This window comes from Rattus rattus, chromosome 12 (genome assembly GCF_011064425.1).
Source record: "Rattus rattus isolate New Zealand chromosome 12, Rrattus_CSIRO_v1, whole genome shotgun sequence".
Classification (NCBI taxonomy): Eukaryota; Metazoa; Chordata; class Mammalia; order Rodentia; family Muridae; genus Rattus; species Rattus rattus.
This window is the reverse complement of record NC_046165.1, coordinates 60,364,372-60,384,094: the sequence shown is the minus strand read 5'-3', so window position 1 is coordinate 60,384,094 and position 19,723 is coordinate 60,364,372. Positions and strand designations below refer to the sequence as shown.

At 51.1% G+C, this 19,723-nt stretch overlaps 1 protein-coding gene across 1 annotated transcript; it reads left to right on the top strand.

The window, feature by feature from the left end:
• The first annotated feature begins 571 nt into the window (after positions 1-571).
• Rp1l1 (RP1 like 1) lies at positions 572-11,052 on the top strand. The gene is made up of 3 exons (XM_032918084.1): positions 572-1,234; positions 4,703-4,844; positions 6,209-11,052. The coding sequence occupies exons 1-3, from the start codon at positions 572-574 to the stop codon at positions 11,050-11,052; spliced, it is 5,649 nt and encodes a 1,882-aa protein (XP_032773975.1).
• Positions 11,053-19,723: the final 8,671 nt, after the last annotated feature.

The window sequence follows — 19,723 nt, the reverse complement described above, 5'->3', positions numbered from 1 at the left end:
CAGAGTTCAGAGAGACAGGGATCTCCCGGGCACATGGGGAAACCACAGGAGAGGGAATCCTCCTGCCCAGAGCTCTGACTCCATGTCTAGCCTCCTAACTCCGAATGTCCATCCTTATTCTCTACCTATATTTTTTAGAAGAGAAAGCATAAGGACATTCTGGGGAGGCCAGCTTGGCAGAAGAAGGCAAGAAAAACAGCTAGAGAAGAGAATAAAGACTTTCGACCCTTGCCCTCTGTCAAGCAATTCAGATGTATAAATTCATTTGCTTACTATAACCACTATCCAGACTGACTAAGCCGAATTCTACGGACATTCTAAGTCATCATCTTCCTGGGTCACGTAGATAGAAAGTGATGGAGGTGGGGTGGGTACTCACATCTCCCCAGTCCTAAATCTTTACCTTTTAACCCAGATGGATCAAACTGTCTTTATATAGCAGAATGGAGCTAATTTGGGGTGTCAGGAAGCACCTCCATAAAGAAGGGAGGGCACTAGGTAGTCCTAATCTGTGAGTTACTATCTGAGCCTCTCTTCCTTTGTCTGTTATAGCTGTCTGGGCCTCCACATCATGAACAGCACCCCAGGAGACACGAGGGATGCTCCTGCCCCAAGCCACGCTGCACCAAGCCACCCTGCACCAAGCCACCCTGCACCAAGCCACCGGCAGTGTCTCCTGCCCTCTGTGGCTCACACTCCCTCTGTTACTGAGGTGACACCAGCCAAGAAGATAACCTTCCTCAAGCGAGGAGACCCCCAGTTTGCTGGGGTTCGCCTGGCTGTTCACCAGCGCACTTTCAAGACCTTCAGCGCCCTAATGGATGAGCTGTCTCAGCGCATGCCTCTTTCCTTTGGGGTGCGTTCTGTCACCACACCCCGGGGCTTGCATGGCCTCAGTGCCCTGGAGCAGTTGCAAGATGGGGCTTGCTACCTCTGCTCTGATAGAAAGCCCCCTAAAACTCCCAGAGAGTCAGGCCGGCTTCAAAGAAAAAGCCCCCCTGCTGGGCGGTCACAGGTTTCCCAAGGTGGGCACAAAGCTCCAGAAACATCCTATTCCTGGAAAAATCCTATGGCCCCAAGAAGGCTGACCCTGGTAAAGAACGGAGATCCTGGATGCCAGCAGACAGTGGTTCTCAGTCACAAGAATACCAGGAACCTGGCAGCCTTCCTCCGCAAAGCCTCTGAGCTTCTGCGCTTTCCCGTCAAGCAGGTGTACACGATCCATGGGAAGAAGGTAGGCTGTGGGGCAAGTGTTTCCTTTGGACCCTGGGTCAAAATACATAGACAGACGAGTAAGGCAGCCTTGATTGTCCACTGCTAACTAAAGGTGAAGGAACAGTGTGGAGACATGAGGTCAAATCTGCTAAGCAAACATCAACCATCAGACCTGGGGAAATGGCTCAGTTGATCAAGTGCTTGCTGTGCCAGCATGAGAGCCTGAGTCAGGTACACATAAGCACATATGCACATACACAAGTATACACATGCAAGCTTGCACATGCACGAGCGTCACGCCTTCATACACACACACACACACACACACACACACACACACACACACACACACACACACACACGGCCACCTACTCATAACCCTATTTACTAAGTACTTAGCACACAGCAGGCCCTGAGTTTTGCACATGTTCCTCATTTGTTGTACAGTCCTTTCAACAGGCCATTTCCATCTGAGTTTAGTGCAGAAAATGGATCACCCAAGGTACCTTGAGCACCAAGAGATTTAATGCAAGGCATTAGTGGCCAGGTCTAGAAAGAATGAGATCGGGGCTGAGTCTACAGAGATGGCTCACCACGTCCTGCAGGTAGCACTGTGAATATTGGGTTCAAGAACACATTGATGGGGCTGACAGCCAAGCTTGAGAAGCAGTGCTCAACAAGCACAGCTATATCTCAGGGCCACTGGAAGGACTAAGTCTGTCATAGGTACCGCAGCTGCCTCACCCGATTCTCACGCTTATGGTGACACCATGAGCAACACCAGCCAGAAACAGGATGAGGTGGTGTCTACCAAACATGTTCCTTCTCTGTCTTGATCAAGAGCACCCAACTGAGGAAGAATGCAGCCCTCACCCAACCCTACCTGCAAAGGCTACTGGGTACAACTGTTACCTGTCTAGGTCCCATAGGTCATGAGTCTCTTGTCAAAGGTGGGCATTTGGGGGAAACTGAGCTGGGCGTATCTAATTTCATCCCCCACAATCTGGGCCAGTGTCTGCTTAGCCCTGGGCCCTCCTATAGTCAGAACTGTATTTGCTAACCTGGTGTGGTGTTGTGTGTCTGTAATCCCAGCACACGGCAGCTGGAGGCAAGAGAATTATGCATTTAAGACCAGCCTGGGCTACACCTTGAGAATTCTAGGTTAGTCTCAAGAAACAAAACAAAAGCAAAAAGGTCATATTTACTTTCACCACACCATCTCCGCGCTGTCTGTCTTCTGCTGAGAATGAATGACTCTCGTCCCCAGTTGTCTGTTCACACAAAGGCAGCAGCTCACATCGCTTGCCTTGGAAATGCATATCACATCCTATAGGGTAACATCCTCATAAAGGGGTGCCTCCCAGCTGGTTCCCACATGGAATCTTCCAGAGAATATCCATCCCACTATTCCACACTATGTGGGTGATAAAGTGTATGGCTAGAAAGTGATTTCTTATTGTTTGTTTTGGAATAGGGTCTCACTATGTATCCTGGCTGGCCTGGAACTTGTGTGTTCCAGGATGTGGAACTCATAGATAGGAACCTTTCTCTGCCTCTTGAGCGCTTAGATTGAAAGTGTACACCACCGTACCCAGATACACAGTAGATTCTCGGTGATAGCCCAATATCTCGTATCTTCTGCTCTGAAGTCAGCCACCTTCCTGGCTTATCTCAGTGATAAATAGGTATTCTGTAAGTCTACAATGGTCATCCTGAAAAGAGGATGGACAAGGACCATCATTAACCAAAACAAAGTCTATTCCATTCCAGTGAATTCAAACTGCTTCAACAGAGATACCCTCATTACAGAACAGCAGCAGTAACAGAGAGGTTCAGTTTGATTAGCTTCTCACCAGCTGTTCCGTTGAATCCCTGCTGGTATGCAAATTGCAAGCATTAGTCCAGTGTTAGTCTGCCCAGGAGCATCCTCTGAGAAGACACAGGCCAGCTGGGCCTGAAGGAGTGGTATTGGTATTGCTAGTTCATGCTACTGCCTTTGCTGCTCCTGCTTATGAGCTGACTGAGTGGGCTTGGGGTAGCTGGTGAGAGAGAACCTGACATTCACTGATGGGGACAATCTGACCATGTGATAATCCACTTACCAATGACGAGTATGTCTTCACCCACTAGCCAGTTGTCAGGAAGACTGTGAGAGCTGCTTATCTAGAGTTCCTTGCCAGAAGCCTTCCAACCCTGGTCCTTCCGAGTCCCCCACTCTCAGGTGGAATGCCTATGAGAGTGGCCCACTGCATAGCCATTGTTCTTTCTGTAACGAGGACCATCTTTAACCAAAACAAGTTCTATTCCATTTCAAATCCAAAATCTGCTGAACATCCCTCCACGCCCTTCGTGGTCCCTGAGCAGGTCTGTAAGGCAAGAGTCTCTGGTGCTTCACTGCCTCCTCACCACTGGTTGGGAGATGGAATAGAGATCTACTCATAGAAGAAATCTACCTCAGGGTGAAAAGAACAAAAGGGCCTTTAAATGAGCTGGGCTGGCTGACATGTTGTATAACACAGCTGTGTGTGGTTGGGGGAGGGTCTGTGTCCTCTGGATAAATCCTAAGGAGCACGAGTGCTGCCTCACATGCTTGGTTCTGCAAGAAACTGGCTTCCTGATTGGCGAAGCCACTTTTCTTCCCAACAGACCACGAGTGACAGGTCCTGATGTCCTGCCTTCTTGCATTTGATGCCGTCATTGCTCTGTGGTCTGGTCATTCTAATAGTTTCATGGTGTTTGGCAGTGGTGGGGTATCTCTTTGTTCCTGAACACACCCTTCTAATTTGAAATTATTCAGAAGAACATGCTCTATAGGGCCCCTGATATTGTACACTGCCACTCATGCCAACTCTAACATGAGCCTTTAGGTGGACAGGACCTCTGGGGTCAGGGAAATATTCTAAGAAATAAAGTCCTATCTACTGGAGGATGGCCCTGAGCCAGGAGTAGGCAGTAGGAGTAGGCAGAAACATGTCCTGCTGGCGGGTCTAAGGAAAGAGTAGAAATTGAGGCTAAAGGGGCTCCCTGGGAGAGCTGTGCTCTGCCCTCATTCATTTTACTCAGGTGGAGGCAACTGGTTTGAATTATGCTGGAAAGCTGTCAAAATCTGGAGAGGACTCCACCTGGGCAAACGAAAAGGCTAAGAATCAGATCTCCAAACGGAGACTTTGAATGCTCTGCTGCAAGCTCTTCACAAAACATGTTCTAAAAGGTGGATGTGCTCAGGGAAGCAGCTTAACGGTCCCAACATCTTTTCTATCTAGAGTAACCTATAGCCATAGACTCTCAGCTGGTGGGAACAGAGAAAGAAATCTTGAAGGCCATGGGTTCTCAGCCCCTGGCTAATCATAAAGGCACGGGATGTGGGAATCCAGAGCGGTACCTGCAAGAGTCAAGAAGGGTCGAGGAGATGGAGCTTCCTTCCTGGGCCTTCTGGAGCAGCGGGGCTCTGAGGCCAGGCTCCCAACTCTGTGCTAACTTCCTCCAGGTGGACTCTCTGCAGACACTCCTGAACGGCCCCTCCCTGCTGGTATGTGCTGGGAACGAGGCCTTCAGACGTCTGGAGACGGAAAATGACAGAGGGAACAGGACCAGAATGGTATCTGGTGTGACCGCAAGGAGTGAACGTGGTGAGTGGGTTTTGGGGCTTCCCAGTTTCTTTCATATGGGACAGTGGCTCCACAAGATTGGTACTTATCAGTTCCAGCCCCACGGGAAAGGTGCTTTGGCCCAGTTCCTTGCTATTCCAGCTATGCTGCGTCTCTCTTGCTTCTTTCTCTTTCTATCTGCTTTAACTGAGCAAAGCATTGCTGGGGGCACCTGAGCACAGCATAGATTTTAACACAGAGAAATTTGAGTTTAAGATTTTGTGGGTCTACAGGAACCATTACGATCCCCAGTGGACATGTCATCATAGAGATTCTGAGCTCTGTTGAGTGGAACATTTAAATCCTTCAGAGACATGGCCGCCTTGGGCATCAGTGGTGTTCTACAGCAGGTTACAATGATTAAAACATGCCACAACCATGGACCATCTATCCAGACACATAGATAGATCCATCAAAAAGCCCACACTGGGCCAGCATCCGGGCTTCCTTCACTATTAAAATATATGGTATTTTAATGACACAGTGCACAAATGCAGAATAAAATTACAGCTAAGCTACTGAAGAGTTTGGAGATTAAACAAATGCCTCTTCTTCATGCGACTCCACTAAGAAAGTGGCCAACAACAGTACCTGCAACTGTGATACAAAGACAATGGTCAGGCCCATGCCGGAAGAGCTGTCAGACTTGCTTGATGCTTTCTCCTGTCCAGATGTGTTCATGAGGTCTGTCCTGCTGTGCATCCCGCCACACATAGCTCAGGAGACGAGATGAGGAACAGTCGGAACTCAATTCTTCTCTAAGGCTACTTTCTATCCCATGAGGCACCCACGCTAGTTTTCTACCTGGGGTGCAGGCTAGACTCTTAGGAACTGATGCTGTATGTTTAGATCTCTTCTAGAAATCTTTCTTCAGCCCAAGAGCCTGGCCATTGTGAGGGAGACGGGTCACCAGGGGTCCCCATATCAGTTTACAGCTTATGGTCAGATCACAGGCAGCAGGCTGAGTTTGCCTCCTGTCCCAGATTAATGAATTCCCACTGTGTGGCTCCACCTGCCATGCCACACTCTCTCCACACCCTGGTTGTGCTGGTGCCTATTCAGCCAGCGTGACTACGCAGCAAATGTTCTATGCAAGAAGCTTCTTGTAGCAACTCGGTGCACAGTGAGTGCTGTGTGCGTGGCCGCACAATGAAGCGATGCTAGTCAGTTTCAGACCCAGAAGTATCGGGGAATTGGTGGCTTTGGGTGGGATTCAGCCTCAGTTCTTTCTTTCTGTGTTACTCAAGGGTCCTTCTAGGAATGGCTCCTCCCTTGTCTTTCTGCTGCTGTTCTCTCCAGTAGCTCACTGCCTTGTTCTCTCTTTCTCTTGCTCCACCGTGTGACAGGCTGCTGGGGACCAAACGCCAAGCAGAGTGTCATACACTCAAGGGGCAGGTCTGGCGGCAAGCTGCGGCAGTTTTCCTTGATGTCAGAGAGGTCTGGTCTCAGTGACCATCCAGCATCCGGTCATCAAGCCTGGGCAGGTCCTGCTTTGGACAGGTGCCCTCAGGACACACCTGCCCCACCTGGTTCCTTGGTGGCTGCTGATGATGTGGAGAAGAAGGTCTGCATGAATGAAGACGGCAGTCTGTCTGTGGAGATGAAAGTCCGCTTCCAGTTACTGGGCGAGGACACCCTGAGGTGGTCCCAGAGGGTGGGGCATGCCAGTGTCTTCACAGCAGCCACTGGAGAGGATCGGGACCCGAGAGAGGCTGACAGGCTCTGTTGCAGACAGGAGGGCTACCCTTGGGGCGTCTTAGAGCCTGGGGCACAGGGACTGGGTCCCCATGATGGAGGATGCCAGGGAGCCTTTGATGTGGGCCAGCAGTCACGGCCCAGCTATGACATATGGAGGAATCCCCTGACGGCCCCTGAGGGCACGGGGCCAACTCCTCGTAGGAGATGGGGTCTGGCTAAGCTCTCTAGATGCTGGAGACAGGGAACCAATGATAGGAAAGGACATGACAAGGCTAATGCCAGCCCAGTCTCAACTCCCAGGCACCCTGGAAGTGTCCAGCCAGGCTCCTGTTGTCCTTGGACTCCTGAAGTTGAAACAGGCAGTGACACCTTGCATCCAGTCTCCTCAGCTTCTTCCCGAAGTGAGACTGAGCTGGAATCTGGTGAGGACCCCTGCCTAGAGGACACCGGACCCTGTGGCTTGAGACTTCAGACCCAAAGTATAGACAAGGCCCTTTCTGATACATCAGCCAGTGCCGAGTCTCGTGAGGAGTCTTGTGAGGGTGGTGGTCAGCTCCACAGAGGCTCAAGCCAGGCAAGGGTCATGGCTTCCCAGGGGCAAGCCACTGGAGGTGATAACCCCTGTATTCCCACCCAGAGGCACTTATCTTTGAACCACACGGGTCTTCAGACAAAGAAGGACAGACAGAGCGCCAGCTGCCAGGAGGTCGGGGGTGATCCTGTACTGAGACTGCCCCTGGTTCCACGCCATTCTGGCTCTCAGGACACACAGAGAGATGCTCTCCCAGCTCCTGCCCGTGCCCCAGCCCAGCGGAGGCAGAGAAAGCAGAAGAGGCCAGCTGGTATTGTGTGCTTGCCTAGTGTCTCTATCCCTTACCAAGTGGCCCAGAAAGGCCATGCCAGGCAGTGTCACTGTTGCAGGGACACTCAGTCCTCAGGGGACACAGCCTTGCAAATGACAATGCCTCTGGAAAGAGAACGAGCCTGCCCAGGAAGCCCGGCACCACAATTTCCTTCAAACTCACTCAGGGCTGGGAATCAGGCCTCCGAGTGTCTGAGACCCCCATTCTCCAGCTCTCTTGATTTTCAGGAACCACAAGCCACCAGCAAAGCCACCAGCAAAGCCACCAGCAAAGCCACCAGCATCGCCGTGAGTGACTCAGACTGTATGTCCAGCTTTTATCATCCCAGCACTCGCTCTGCAGAGCCAGCAGAGGACAGCAAGTGCCAGGCTCGCTCATCAACTCCTACACTTGTCCACAGAGGAGAGGTTGGTTACCTGTGGGACAAGGCAGGGAGCACCCCTGAGCCTTTCTCATCCTCTGTGGTACTGGACAGATGGCCTGAGGCAGAAGATCCAAGAACCTACCAAGATTTCGGCTGCTTACAGGTTGCACCGACTTCTACCCTCCCAGTCCCCAACAGTCAGACACAGGCCTCCATCTCTGAGGCCTGCTTGGGGGACAATTGTTTCTGCCCAACTCCACCCCAGGATCAAATATGTTCTAGGAGGGAGCCTGCAAGCAGTAATAGCACCCACAGTGACCACGGTCGAGCCGATGGCTACACTGGGCCCAGGAGGACTCTTCAGGGGATGCCCCTTGGCATCAGGGGAAGCCTTGAGGAACAGGAAGGGGATGGTGGTGTGACGCCCAGTGCTCTGCCTTACTCCTCTCCAGATGCTGTGGTTCGTGAGTGGCTAGGCAACATCCCAGAAAAGCCAGCACTCATGACATATGAGGTGGCGGATGAGACCATAGAGGTGCCCAGTGAGGGCCCAGAAGGTCCCAAGGAGGACCTGGGTGATGGCTGTTCTTTGAAGGTCTTTGGGGAACTGACTCAGGCCAGACAGCAGATGCTAGAAGGGGTTACTGATGAGCACCCAGAGCCAGCAGGAGTCCCTGCAGGACCTGGTTCTGTGTGCTGCAAACTGGGAGGTGATATGCATTCAGATGCAACATCAGTTGAAAGGCTCAAGGCTCCTGCAGAAGCTGGAACAGGAGAAGGGACCACAGTGGGGCGTGGTGTGAGCCTGTGTGCACTCCCCACCAGGGTCTCAGCCTCTACACAGATCATGAAGGCCCTGCTGGGCTCCAAGCCAGGCCGGCCCAGCAGTCTACCAGAAGTCTCTAGCACAGTAGCCCAGAGACTCAGCTGCTCGGCTGGGGCCCTCATTGCCTGCCTTGCCAAGCTCCATTTTTTTGATGAGGATCTGGGGCCTCTGGATGGCAAACGGAGGCTTGAAGAGTCCCCTAAGTACCAGGAGATGCTCAACATCTCCCAGACCCTGTGGCCTGGGAGTGAGCTTGGGCAGGGCCAGCTGGATTTCAGCCTCAGGAGGCTCACCTCACACCAGGCTCTGCTGGGGACTGAGGACTTCACGCCCACCTCCTCCTCTGGCGTGGACGTGAGCAGTGGCTCTGGAGGCTCAGGTGAGGGCAGCGTGCCCTGTGTCATGGATAATACCCTGGCTTCCGAGAAGATAGATTTGCCTTTGAAAATCCCCTCTCAAAGGCCTGATTCCAGGAACCAGGGGTACCGAGAGATAGTGAGTCCTTCCACAGTCTCATCCGGCTCCCAGATGAGGGCTTGTACCACCAGCGGGGAAGAGGCAGGCAAAGGAGGCAGGAAGCAGACGTGGGGCAGTGCCCCAGAACAGTCAGTCGAAAACATGGTGCCAGAAGGGGATGCACAGTTAGAAGAAACAGAAGGGAGAGCAAGAGGAAGCCTACAGGAAAACAGTGTCCTCGGAGAAGGGCTTCCAGAAGAAGGGACTAGGGTCTGCAGCCAGGGAGTGCTTGCAGCTAACTCTCCAGATGGAGCAGGTTCTCCAGAAGACACCAGAGTGCCAACAGATGAAGTAGGAACTGATGGGGGACTGTGGCCCCTAGATGGGAGAGAGGAACCCACAGAGTCCCCTTGCCATTTTGAGGAGAGCAACTCAAGGGTTAGTGAGCGTCAAAGTGCTCACATGCCGGAGCCGGGATTGGACGTAAGGGGCGGCAAGCAAGCCTGCATCAAGGCCAGCTCAGAAACCAGGGAGACGAACACATCCATAGCCCACAGGGGAACTCTGGACCCTGACCCAATCTGGGTGTCCAAGCTGCTGAAGAAGATAGAGAAAGCCTTTATGGCTCACCTAACTGATGCCACAGCTGAACTCCGAGCCCGATGGAATCTCCATGACAACAACCTGCTGGACCAGATGGTAACGGAGCTGGAGCAGGATGTGGGCCAGCGGCTGCAGGCAAGCACTGTCAGGGAAGTCAGGAAGATCCAGAGCCGGGCCGGGAGGGTGTTTCCAGAGGCCCCCCGGGAAGCCCTCAGAGGCCAGTCTTCTCTACAGACAGAGCAACGTCGGCGTCGCCTCCAGGGCCTGCGTAACTTGTCGGCCTTCCCTGGCCAGGGCCCCCTCTCCTTCACTCTGGAGGATGGGGCCACTCTGAGCACAGTCTTAGGGACCAGGTCAGGTGCAGGGCCTGTGGAGGATGAGTTCTGTCCCTGTGAAATCTGCCTGAAGAAGAAGAGGACCCCTAGATTCCCAAAGGATAGCACAACAGTCTCTGGTGCTCCCGTCAGAAAGGCCTTTGACCTACAGCAAATTCTACAGAGCAAAAAGGACGGAAGTAGCAATAGAGAGGCCATGGAGGTGTCCCCTCAGAAGACAGGGATGATGTTGTCTCAAGAGGACCCCAGAACTGTCCAGGGAGCTGATGTGAAGCAAGAACTGAGGTTGGCACAAGGGCTTGGGGTAGCTGAGGGAGAGGAGGGGGAAGGGAAGCAGAGGATGAGAGCAGAGGGGGATACTGAGTTTTCAAAAGCAGAAGGAGATGGTTGCCATGCACCAAAAGAGGATGCAGCCACCGAGGAAGATGGGAAAATCTGCATCGGCACTGCCCAAGATGGCCAGCAGTTAGAGGGGACTGAGATCGGAAAGGAGGAAACCCTGCACCAGAGCCTTAGAGATGGAGACACTTCTGAGGCTCCAGCAAGACAGGGAGGCCACTCGGTGGAGAGTCAGGAAGCTTCCAGAGAAGGGCAGCCAGAGGTAGAAGGCAGAAATCCAGATGAAAAGGAAGAAAGCTCTTGGGTAAGCTCAGAAGAGAGCCAGGGAAGGGTGGGTTCTGAAAACAACAGCCTAGACCGAGAGGGGAGGCTCCAGGACCACCATCAAAGGCCAGGCCCCCACAGCCACCATGCAGCACGCTCCTCCAGGGCAATGTCTCTGGACAACTGCTCACAGGTGTCTCAGAAGGGCTCAGACGGAGACTTTCCAAGTGGAGACCTCAAGTACAACAAAGCCAAGAACAGCGGGGTCTTGCCTGCAGAGAGGAAAGTCCCCATGATGTATCCAGAGAGTTCCTCTTCTGAGCAAGAAGCCCCCTCCAGCCCGAGGCCTCCAAAGCAGGAAAAAGGGGAAGATGGACGGTCAGCTTGTACCCAGGTTGGGGGTAGGGTAGATGGCTTTGGCCAGGAGGACTTAGATTTCTAGACATCAAACCATAGGGTGGTAACAGAGCTGAGAGGCCTGGATAAATGTATTGCTCATATGCCTGAGAGAGGCTCAGGCCACGGGGATGTACAAGAACAGGAACAAAACCAAAGAATTGCTGCCTGCCCTGGAGATGCAGGCCTAGCATCCCAGCAGCTCAGGAGTTTTAGGCAGGAGGATAGAAAGTTCTAGACCCACCCCAGACTATGGAGCAAGTTCAAAACCAAGCTTGGACAAATCAGTGGGAGAGCGTTTCAGGCTCTTAGAATAGAGCCCAGTGGCAGAGTGTTGCCTAGCTTTTGTGTGGCTCTGGGTTCAACTTTGACAGCCACGAGGATGAAAAGGACAGTGCTGTCCCTGGGATCTAAAATTCAAGGCCCCCGCCCTCAGTGTAAAGTGTTAGCTGTGAGCCTGCCTCATTTATCAGAGGTCAGCCAGTTCCTCGGTCCACAGGGCCCAGGAGGTTAGAAGGATCTGAAAAGACACCTTGGGGCTTTTCTGTGTGTTGACTTCTTTGTAGCTCCCCACCCCCACCCCTATTGATCCCCTGTTACTTTCCCCTTGGTCTCTCTGGGTACACTCACCTTTTTGACTTTGAGGCACTTTTTTGCTGGTTTGGAATATATGTGGTGACTCTGCAGATGTGCATACTTGGAAAAAGCAGATAAATTCAGGGTCGTTGGATAAGGTTTGTTCTTAGCCCCTATGTCCTAGGTTCTACACCCCCCCCCAAGCACACACAACAGACACACAATTTATACTATTTGTTAAGGGCAAAGTGGGGAGCCGGAAGGAAAAGTGATCTCCCGTTGACCAAGGACCAGAAACAGCTTCGTGAAGTGATTGGATGCCACGCTCTCCATCGTTTTCTGGATGTTTCATAGAGATTTTTGTATAATATTTACATACTGCTTCCACAAATGCTTAAATATATATTCCTTTATCTAAGAAAGCTTCAAATTTGTATTTTAATTTCTAAAGAATTTTCCTAGGTAGAAATAATTTTGTCATTTCTTTATCACTGATCTCTCTCTCTCTCTCTCTCTCTCTCTCTCTCTCTCTCTCTCCCCCTCCCTCCTTCTCTACCTCTCTCTCTCCTCCCTCCTTCTCCCCTCCCCGACTTTGCAGTGTGTGTGTGTGTGTGTGTGTGTGTGTGTGTGTGTGTGTGTGTGTGTTAATGCCAGTGCACATGCCCAGCAGGCACCTGCAGAGTTGAGAAGCTGACAATGGAAGTCTTCTTCCATCAGACTTTTTATGACAGGGCTTCCTGTCAAACCTGGAACTTGCTGTTTTGGCTAGACAAGCCAAAGTCCCCCATAACCTGTCTGTCTCTGCCTCCCAAGCCTTGAAGTTGCAAACATGTGCAGCCACATCTGGCTTTTTAGAAGTTCTGAAGATTCAAACTCATGTTTTCGAAGAAAGCGCTCTACCAACCGGCTGAGCCGTCTCCTGAAAATATTTTTCAAAAGCTCTTGCTTTGCAGCCCGGGCTGGCTTTGAAGCTCAGAGTAGCCGCAAACATTAGATCCTATTGCTTCCCTTCCTCTGGCACTGTAGGCACATCCACCACAAACACATTAGGTTCCTATTATTTTGTTCTTAAAACTGGGTTTGGCTATGGTAGATAGTGCAGGCTGAGAGATCCAGCACTCGAGAGGCCAAGGCAGGAAGAGCACCATGAGTCCAAGGCCTGCCTGGGCTTCACAGTGAGTGTGATCTCCCATTGACCAGGATACCTAGCAAAACCCTGGCTCAAAAAAGCAAGGCGAAGCAAAACAAAATGTACCACCAGACCAGCAAACAAACAATTCTCACTTCTTGTCCCCTACCTCTTGGCCAACTTCTGGTTGTTTCTTTTAGGCTTGATTCCCGTGCATGATATTACAAAGTCAAAGGATGTCAGCATATTTAAGGTTCCTAATACACTGTGACACATTGTTTTTCTGAAGGTCAACATTAGCCAGCATTGTCTGGATCGGTCAGTTTAGACCACCAGTGTTTGAAACTGACCCTCAAAAGCAAAAACCATTTGCTACCAATGTGGGCAACCGCAGGATCTCGCTTTCATGTAACACTATTCTAGTTATATTTGAATACTAATGAAATTAAAACCCTTTTAGAGAGTTTAACAAAACCCATTCTTGATAAACTAGATAACTAGGCTCACTTGTTTTTCTGAAAAAGAGTTGATTTACACGTGTCTTTTGTTGCTGTTTTAAAATATTTAAATGTTTTAATTACACTTGTTTATTTATTACCCTATAGCGGGCACTTGAGTTTTGCAGCCCGTGTGAGGTCAGAGGAGTTGGTTCTTCCATTCCTCCGTGTGGGTCTGGAGGATGGAAATCTGGTCTTCAAGGTTGGTGACAAAGTGCCTGAGACTGGGCCTGTTTGTTATTGTTGATATTTTAAAAATGGATGCCCTCTGCCCACATCCTTCCACAGAAGACCTTTGTCCGAGGTCTGCCTCAGGAGGGGGCTCCTGTGTGGGAGACATTTTCTGGATTTTATCTACTTCCCTGTTCTTAATCATTCACCAGATCAGATGTGTCACTGTGACGCATCACATGTGAGGTCAGCACTTGCGCATGAACTGGCTAGTCCCCAGCTGCCCCTCCCCCAGCAGATCGCATTGTGAACCAAGCCTGGTTGTGATAGCATGCACGGTTGTCCCTTATCGCTACTAGTTGGCAGGAAGCATCCAGAGTATTCCCGGTCTATGATTGGAGGTCTCAAGTCATCCCTGAGGGATGCTCCAATGCCTCCCTAGATGCCAGCAGCTGCCAGCCTTACCCTCTGCTGACCTGAACGTCATTTAAATAGCATTACTCACATCTCATGAAGGGCAGACAGGGATGGCTCAGTGAGGAAAGGTGCTTGCTGCCAAGCCTGAGGTTGGTCCCCAGGCCCCACATGGTGGAAGGAGAGAACTGAGTCCTGCACGTTGTCTTCTGGTTTTTATGTTAATATTGTGGCACGTGTGCCTCTTACCCACACACAAAGAAAGAAGGAGAGAGAGAGAGAGAGAGAGAGAGAGAGAGAGGGGAGGGAGGGAGGGAGGGGGAGGAGGAAGGAAGGAAGGAAGGAAGGAAGGAAGGAAGGAAGGAAGGAAGGAAGGAAGGAAGGAAGAAGAGAAAAAGTAGAAAGCACATGAGACCTGGGCTTGGAGGACCCAGGTTCAAACCCAGTGCTCTCACCTGTTTCAACACTGTGAAACTGTGTTCCACAGTTTCTGACTAGTGTTTCCTCCCTTGCACTGCTGTGGAAGCAATGAACACATGCAAAAGAAGCCATCACATATACTCTGGGGATTTCCAATACAGCATTTACAACTGCCACGTGTTCAATGTCTGCACTACCCTTGGTGCCGTCCTGCACCTCTCACAGAATCAGTCCCATTTAACCTCCCAGCTGTAGCTATCAGGAATGCAAACAGACCTTTTATATCCATTTCACAAATGGAACAACTGAGGCGTAGAGAAGATACCTAAACTACCTTCAGTTGACTCAGCTAGATAGCCGCCAAGCCAGGATGGCAAGGGAGATATCACATTCTCAAAGTCCACGTCCCCTTCCATTGTTCCCCCTTCTTCTCTGTCTCTTCAACCTAGGCTGTGTGAATGAGTAACTATCTAAAGGCTCTGAACACTTTGTTGTGTGAATTTATTGCAAAATACTTAAGGCTCGGGAAGGTGAATTCAGTGGGCTTCTTTCTGCTGGAACGATTGTATTATGTCCCCAGTAATGTTCTACTTGTGGGCAGATATCAGAAGCTGGTCATTCCTAGTTCCAAAAATCCCAGTGTCACACTGAAAACATATCTGTTTGTGGGAGTCTCTTGGTTACAAATTCCCTTACTTTAAGCCCACAAATATTTCTGCCTTTTATCTTTTAAAACAATTGCTGTTAATGGACAACCTGAGCTTTTTCCCCCCCGAAACTTGGAGATAAGGAGTTTTGTGACCATAGCTAAGGCAGGGCCCTTAGTATCTCCACCCCACCTTTTTCACCATGGCAACCAAGCTGTATGAGCCTCTGTGGCAGAGCATCTCCTGGGAAGGCAACGTTCCTGTAGCCTCAGCTGGCTCCTGGATGAAAACCCAAATCATCCATCACCCAAACGTTTACAAGGGCTCACGGTATCCATGGCAACCCAAAACCTTTTCAGCCTTGAATGGTTGGAGAGGGGAGCAACCCTTCTTACCCTACCCTCATTCCAGCCCACAGGGACAACTTTAGAATGTCTAAGGCACCAAAGCATATGTCCCGGGTTCACACCCACAGACTGACTGGTCTGGGTAGGTCTTCTGCTTCACCCCATTTAATAATATCAGACACTCCACTGAATTGATCAACTCAACCCAACCAATGGAGTACCGGGAGAAGTGGTCACACGGTTAGGTGAGGGTGGATCCAGACCCCAGACCTCTTTATATCTCAATTCCCCTTGTCGAGAGGCAAGAGAAACACTCAGAGAGCACAGTGAACAACAGACTCACGACTCCCCGGACATGAAGGTCACACACTCCTCTCTCCCAGAGGCCTCAGCTCCCTCTTCACCAAATCCCAATACCTGAGTCTCACAGACACAAGCTTCATTGACCACTCACATGGCCAGGAGAGGTGACCTGTCTTTGAATTGTGAAGATTTTGCCACAAACACTGGCTTGCTGATGGGAGGCCTGAACATCTTTAGGAGGGACCCCGAACATCTTTAGGAGAGCTGCTCTGCCCTTCACTTTTGTTATCAAGGAGAGCACAGGAAGCTGAGAGAACACAGACGGTTCTGGTCCAGTGACACTGACCCAGTGACACTGAAGCCGACTTCAGACACATTTGCATAGCACCCAAGGAGAACTGGCTTAACTCCCCTACCCACATTGCCTACAGTGGAATCAGACAGCAGACACCCAGCCTCCCTACCAGGACTGGGTCTCCTAGAGGGTTCACTTACCATGCCCTGCTCCACCTGTGGACCCGTTCACATGAATGCATGCTTGTACACATAGGCAGGCTCACAGGTGTGCACACACACATTTGCACACATGCGCATGCATGTGTATTGTATGCTCTCTCTCTCACACATACACACAGTCACCTACTCATTGCATGCACAAACGTTCATGCATACCCAGAGGTCAGCTTTCTTGCCCTCCCTCATTACATGGTCTGCCCAACGGGCAGTGTGGGTCAGCCAGAATCAGACTCTCCACCCATCTCTTGAGAGGCAATTAGGTGAGTAAAGGCTACTCTTCCACCATGACCCTGTCCCTACTTCCCTGTCTAGACCCCAGCTGACAGCTCAAGCCACCTGGGCCTCTGTAAAGACCAATATCCAAGAACACACACATCTGGGCCTCACTGACCAAATCACCCCAGAGTGAGCCACCTTTCCTCCTTGTCTTAGGCTGGTTCTACCACCACCACCACCCCCAGAATTCCCCTCCCTCCCCACCTCCCTCCCTCCCTCTGATCTGCTATAATAAAAAGATATAGGCTCAATTCCAAATGAAAGCTACCCCTGGGGGATCAGCTGTGTGGGCCACAGGCTGAACTTTGGAGCGTAGTCTCCCTGCCCAGAGCACACAGATTCACCCTGGCTGAAGCTTGATATTTGCGGTTCTAATGAGTGCTTTTTCCTTCCTGGGTTAACAGCTCAGGCTCGTACTAGCTTGGTCATTGGGACCTTTCAGGACCGGAAGATAGCCTGCCCTGGGCCTAGAGGCCCTGGACTCTGATCTGATTCCAGGCTTTTGTTCTGCAGCATTGGTAGACCCATGTTGGGGCCAGGCTCATGGGCCCAGGGTCCCAGAACTGTGCAGGCCTAGCGCTCAGTCTTTCTCTGAGCTCCTACCCAAGTTCTCTCTACATTTGCTCTGAGGGGTGCGTGGCTAGCACCAGGATGACCTGAAATGGCTTGCAAGAAAGATGTCAGAGTTCTGTACTAGTAAAGAGACTGCATCTGGGGATGGTCTGCCAACTCTTGACCCAAGTCTCCAGGAAATGGGCCTGTGCCTCCCTCTCCTGGTGTTTGACTCCCTACGTTGTTTCCCAGGAAGAATAGGATTGCTTCCTGAACCTGAGGCCAGCTCTGGAGCACCCTGCCTCCAGGCCCAGGATGAACTGGATGACTTCTCATCTCAAAACCCATCAATCATGCAGTTCCAGGAAAGGACAGAGTCAGAGGATAGGCACTAGCTGGGTGAAGGGACGGAAGGGGTGGCATGACTCATTTTCTGGGCAAGTCTGTGCCTCATATCCTACTTTGTGTGGCCTTGGCTCATGGGCTTGTGCTTGCCAGGAGATGCGGGCCCAACAGAGCATGCGGCTGCAAACAATGGCAGGGACTGGGATGAAGAGGAGCCTCCGGAGCAGCTTTCTACTGCCGTAAAGAAACCGTGAGCGTTTCTGCTCTGCCTCTGTCCTCGAAGCACTTCTGAGGACCTCAGAATCAAGCCCAGAAGAGGCCACAGCAATCGGTACCTCCAATCCCAGAACTAGGGAGGCTGACACAGGAAGATTGCTAAAAGTTGGAAGTCATCCTGGGCTACATAGAGAATTCTAGGCTAGCCTGAGCTACTGAGGAAGACCTTGTCTCAAACAAACAAACAAAGCAACAAACTATAACAATAAGGGCTGGAGAGATGGCTTAGTGGTTAGGAATGTTTGTTGCTCTTCCAGAGGACCTATACTCTGTTCCCCGCACCTATATTAGGTGGTCTTCAAGGGCACCTGTAGCCATGTCTCTCTCTCTCTCTCTCTCTCTCTCTCTCTCTCTCTCTCTCTCTCTCTCTCACACACACACACACACACACACACACAGAGACACACACACACACACACACAGACACACACACACACAAAATATTTTTTCAAAAGTAATAATAATGATGGTGTTAGTAATGATAGAAGTTCTGAACGTAAAGGTAGGGGGTGAGAAGGTTTGTATAGGACAACAGGACTCTCTTCTTTCCTGGGTTCCTAGGTCCCTAGGTCCAGAGCTCTTTGCTGGAGATCCTTGGGTTTATACCGGACTGAGTTACATTGGTCTGTGCAAAGCCTTGGGACCACAGGTGACTATGCAGAGAGGAAGCCATGACCTGATGTCCCCTTTTTATATATGCACATGAGCTGGAGTCCCCATCTTGCATTCATTGGTCAGGAGCTGCACAGCTGGTTTTGATCCCAGTGTGGTGCCCACTGGGTGACAGGTAAGGAGGCTGAGGTCAATGGGAGGAGCCTTAGTAGTAACCCTGGCCACAGCAGCCAAAGGGTAGGTTACTGGAGGTTCTGGTCAGGTATTAGTGAGGGTGTGGTCTCTGTGGGAAGCAAAGCTGGAGCTGAGGTCAGTAGTCATGAACTTCATGAACTAGTCTGGGGTTATGAGGAAAGATAAGTCATGAGGTATGAACGTATCAACATGTGCATATATGTGTCTGTGCATGTCTGGGGTGTGTGTCTTTGCGTGTATGAGGTACAGAGTGCTCTATGGTACTGGGTGCTAGGCAGAGAAGGAGCTGAGAGTCAGTGAAGTGCTGCCTAGCTGAGGAAGGGATCTGATGTAACCCAGGTGGTGACCTGACAGAGATTCTGGAAGGAAAAGGACAGGCTGGGACAGGTGGCAGCAGGACTGTGGGATCTCTGTCCTGCACGTGCAGAGATAACAAAAGATTCAGCTGGAGAAAACAGGCCTCTAGAGTTATGCCCTTGGCCTCTCCCCAGGCCTCAGACAGGATGGAGTGCCTTCCAGCTGACTGGACCCCAAAACCCTGGCCCAAAGACCCACTAGATGCTCAGAATACAGGCTGGTGCAGGAGAAGCCCAAGGCAACCTGGGTTAAAGCTGCTTCCAGGAAGCACCTCACCTCTAGAGGAGAATCACCAGGGCAGGAAGTTGAACTGGGGACTCTGGGGCTCCTGGAGAGGAGTGGGTACTGCAGGGTGGGATGGGGATCTTCTACAGTTCTACCTAAGATGTGTGGTCTGCCAGCCATGATGGCCTTCCTCCCTGTGTCTACCTTCTGGTCCCCACTGTGTCCCCAGTCAGTAGAGGATCTGAAGTCTGACCTTCCTGGAGGACTTGAAGGCCTGTGCTGAGCAGGGACAGGTAGAGTATCCAGGGTGAGGGAGGACTCTGAGCCTTTGTGAGTGCTCCCCACCGTTTCCAGTCCTCCTTGTCACTGAAGTTTGAGACGTTCACACCAGCAGGGCCACTCACCCTCCCTTTAATCTGTTACTGGTGCCTGATCTCTCTAGCAGCCTCCTTCAGGAGGCCCAGAAGAGTCATGCTTCTGTTCAAGGACACACAGCAATCTCAGGCGTAGCCAGCCGGGCCCAGGAAGCAGATCGCCTGCTTTGCAGGCTCTGTGGGGCAAAAACATGAATCTCAGATATGGCCTCCTCCTTGCTGAGGTGTGGGGTAGGGCCTGGTAGGGAGGGCAGCAGCATCTCAGCCTAATTAGACGCTGTAAAGGAGTAGGGACACGAGGGGAGGGCGTGCTTGGAGATTAGTGCTCCCTCCATAGATCACAGACACGCCAAGGACATAATAAATAATCTGCCCAAAGGTTTTAAAGGTAAAAATCAGCAAATCATTAATAATGTCCCCAGAACCATACATCACCCTGAAGTCTTCCTATTATGATCTCCTGAAGCCGATGCACATCTTCTCGT

Bases quoted from the DNA above. Each gene is read 5' to 3' on its own strand.
- Rp1l1 (XM_032918084.1), top strand. From the start codon at position 572: ATGAACAGCACCCCAGGAGACACGAGGGATGCTCCTGCCCCAAGCCAC. The intron at 1,235-4,702 runs GTAGGCTGTGGG...AACTTCCTCCAG, and splicing joins ACACGATCCATGGGAAGAAG to GTGGACTCTCTGCAGACACT. The intron at 4,845-6,208 runs GTGAGTGGGTTT...ACCGTGTGACAG, and splicing joins GACCGCAAGGAGTGAACGTG to GCTGCTGGGGACCAAACGCC.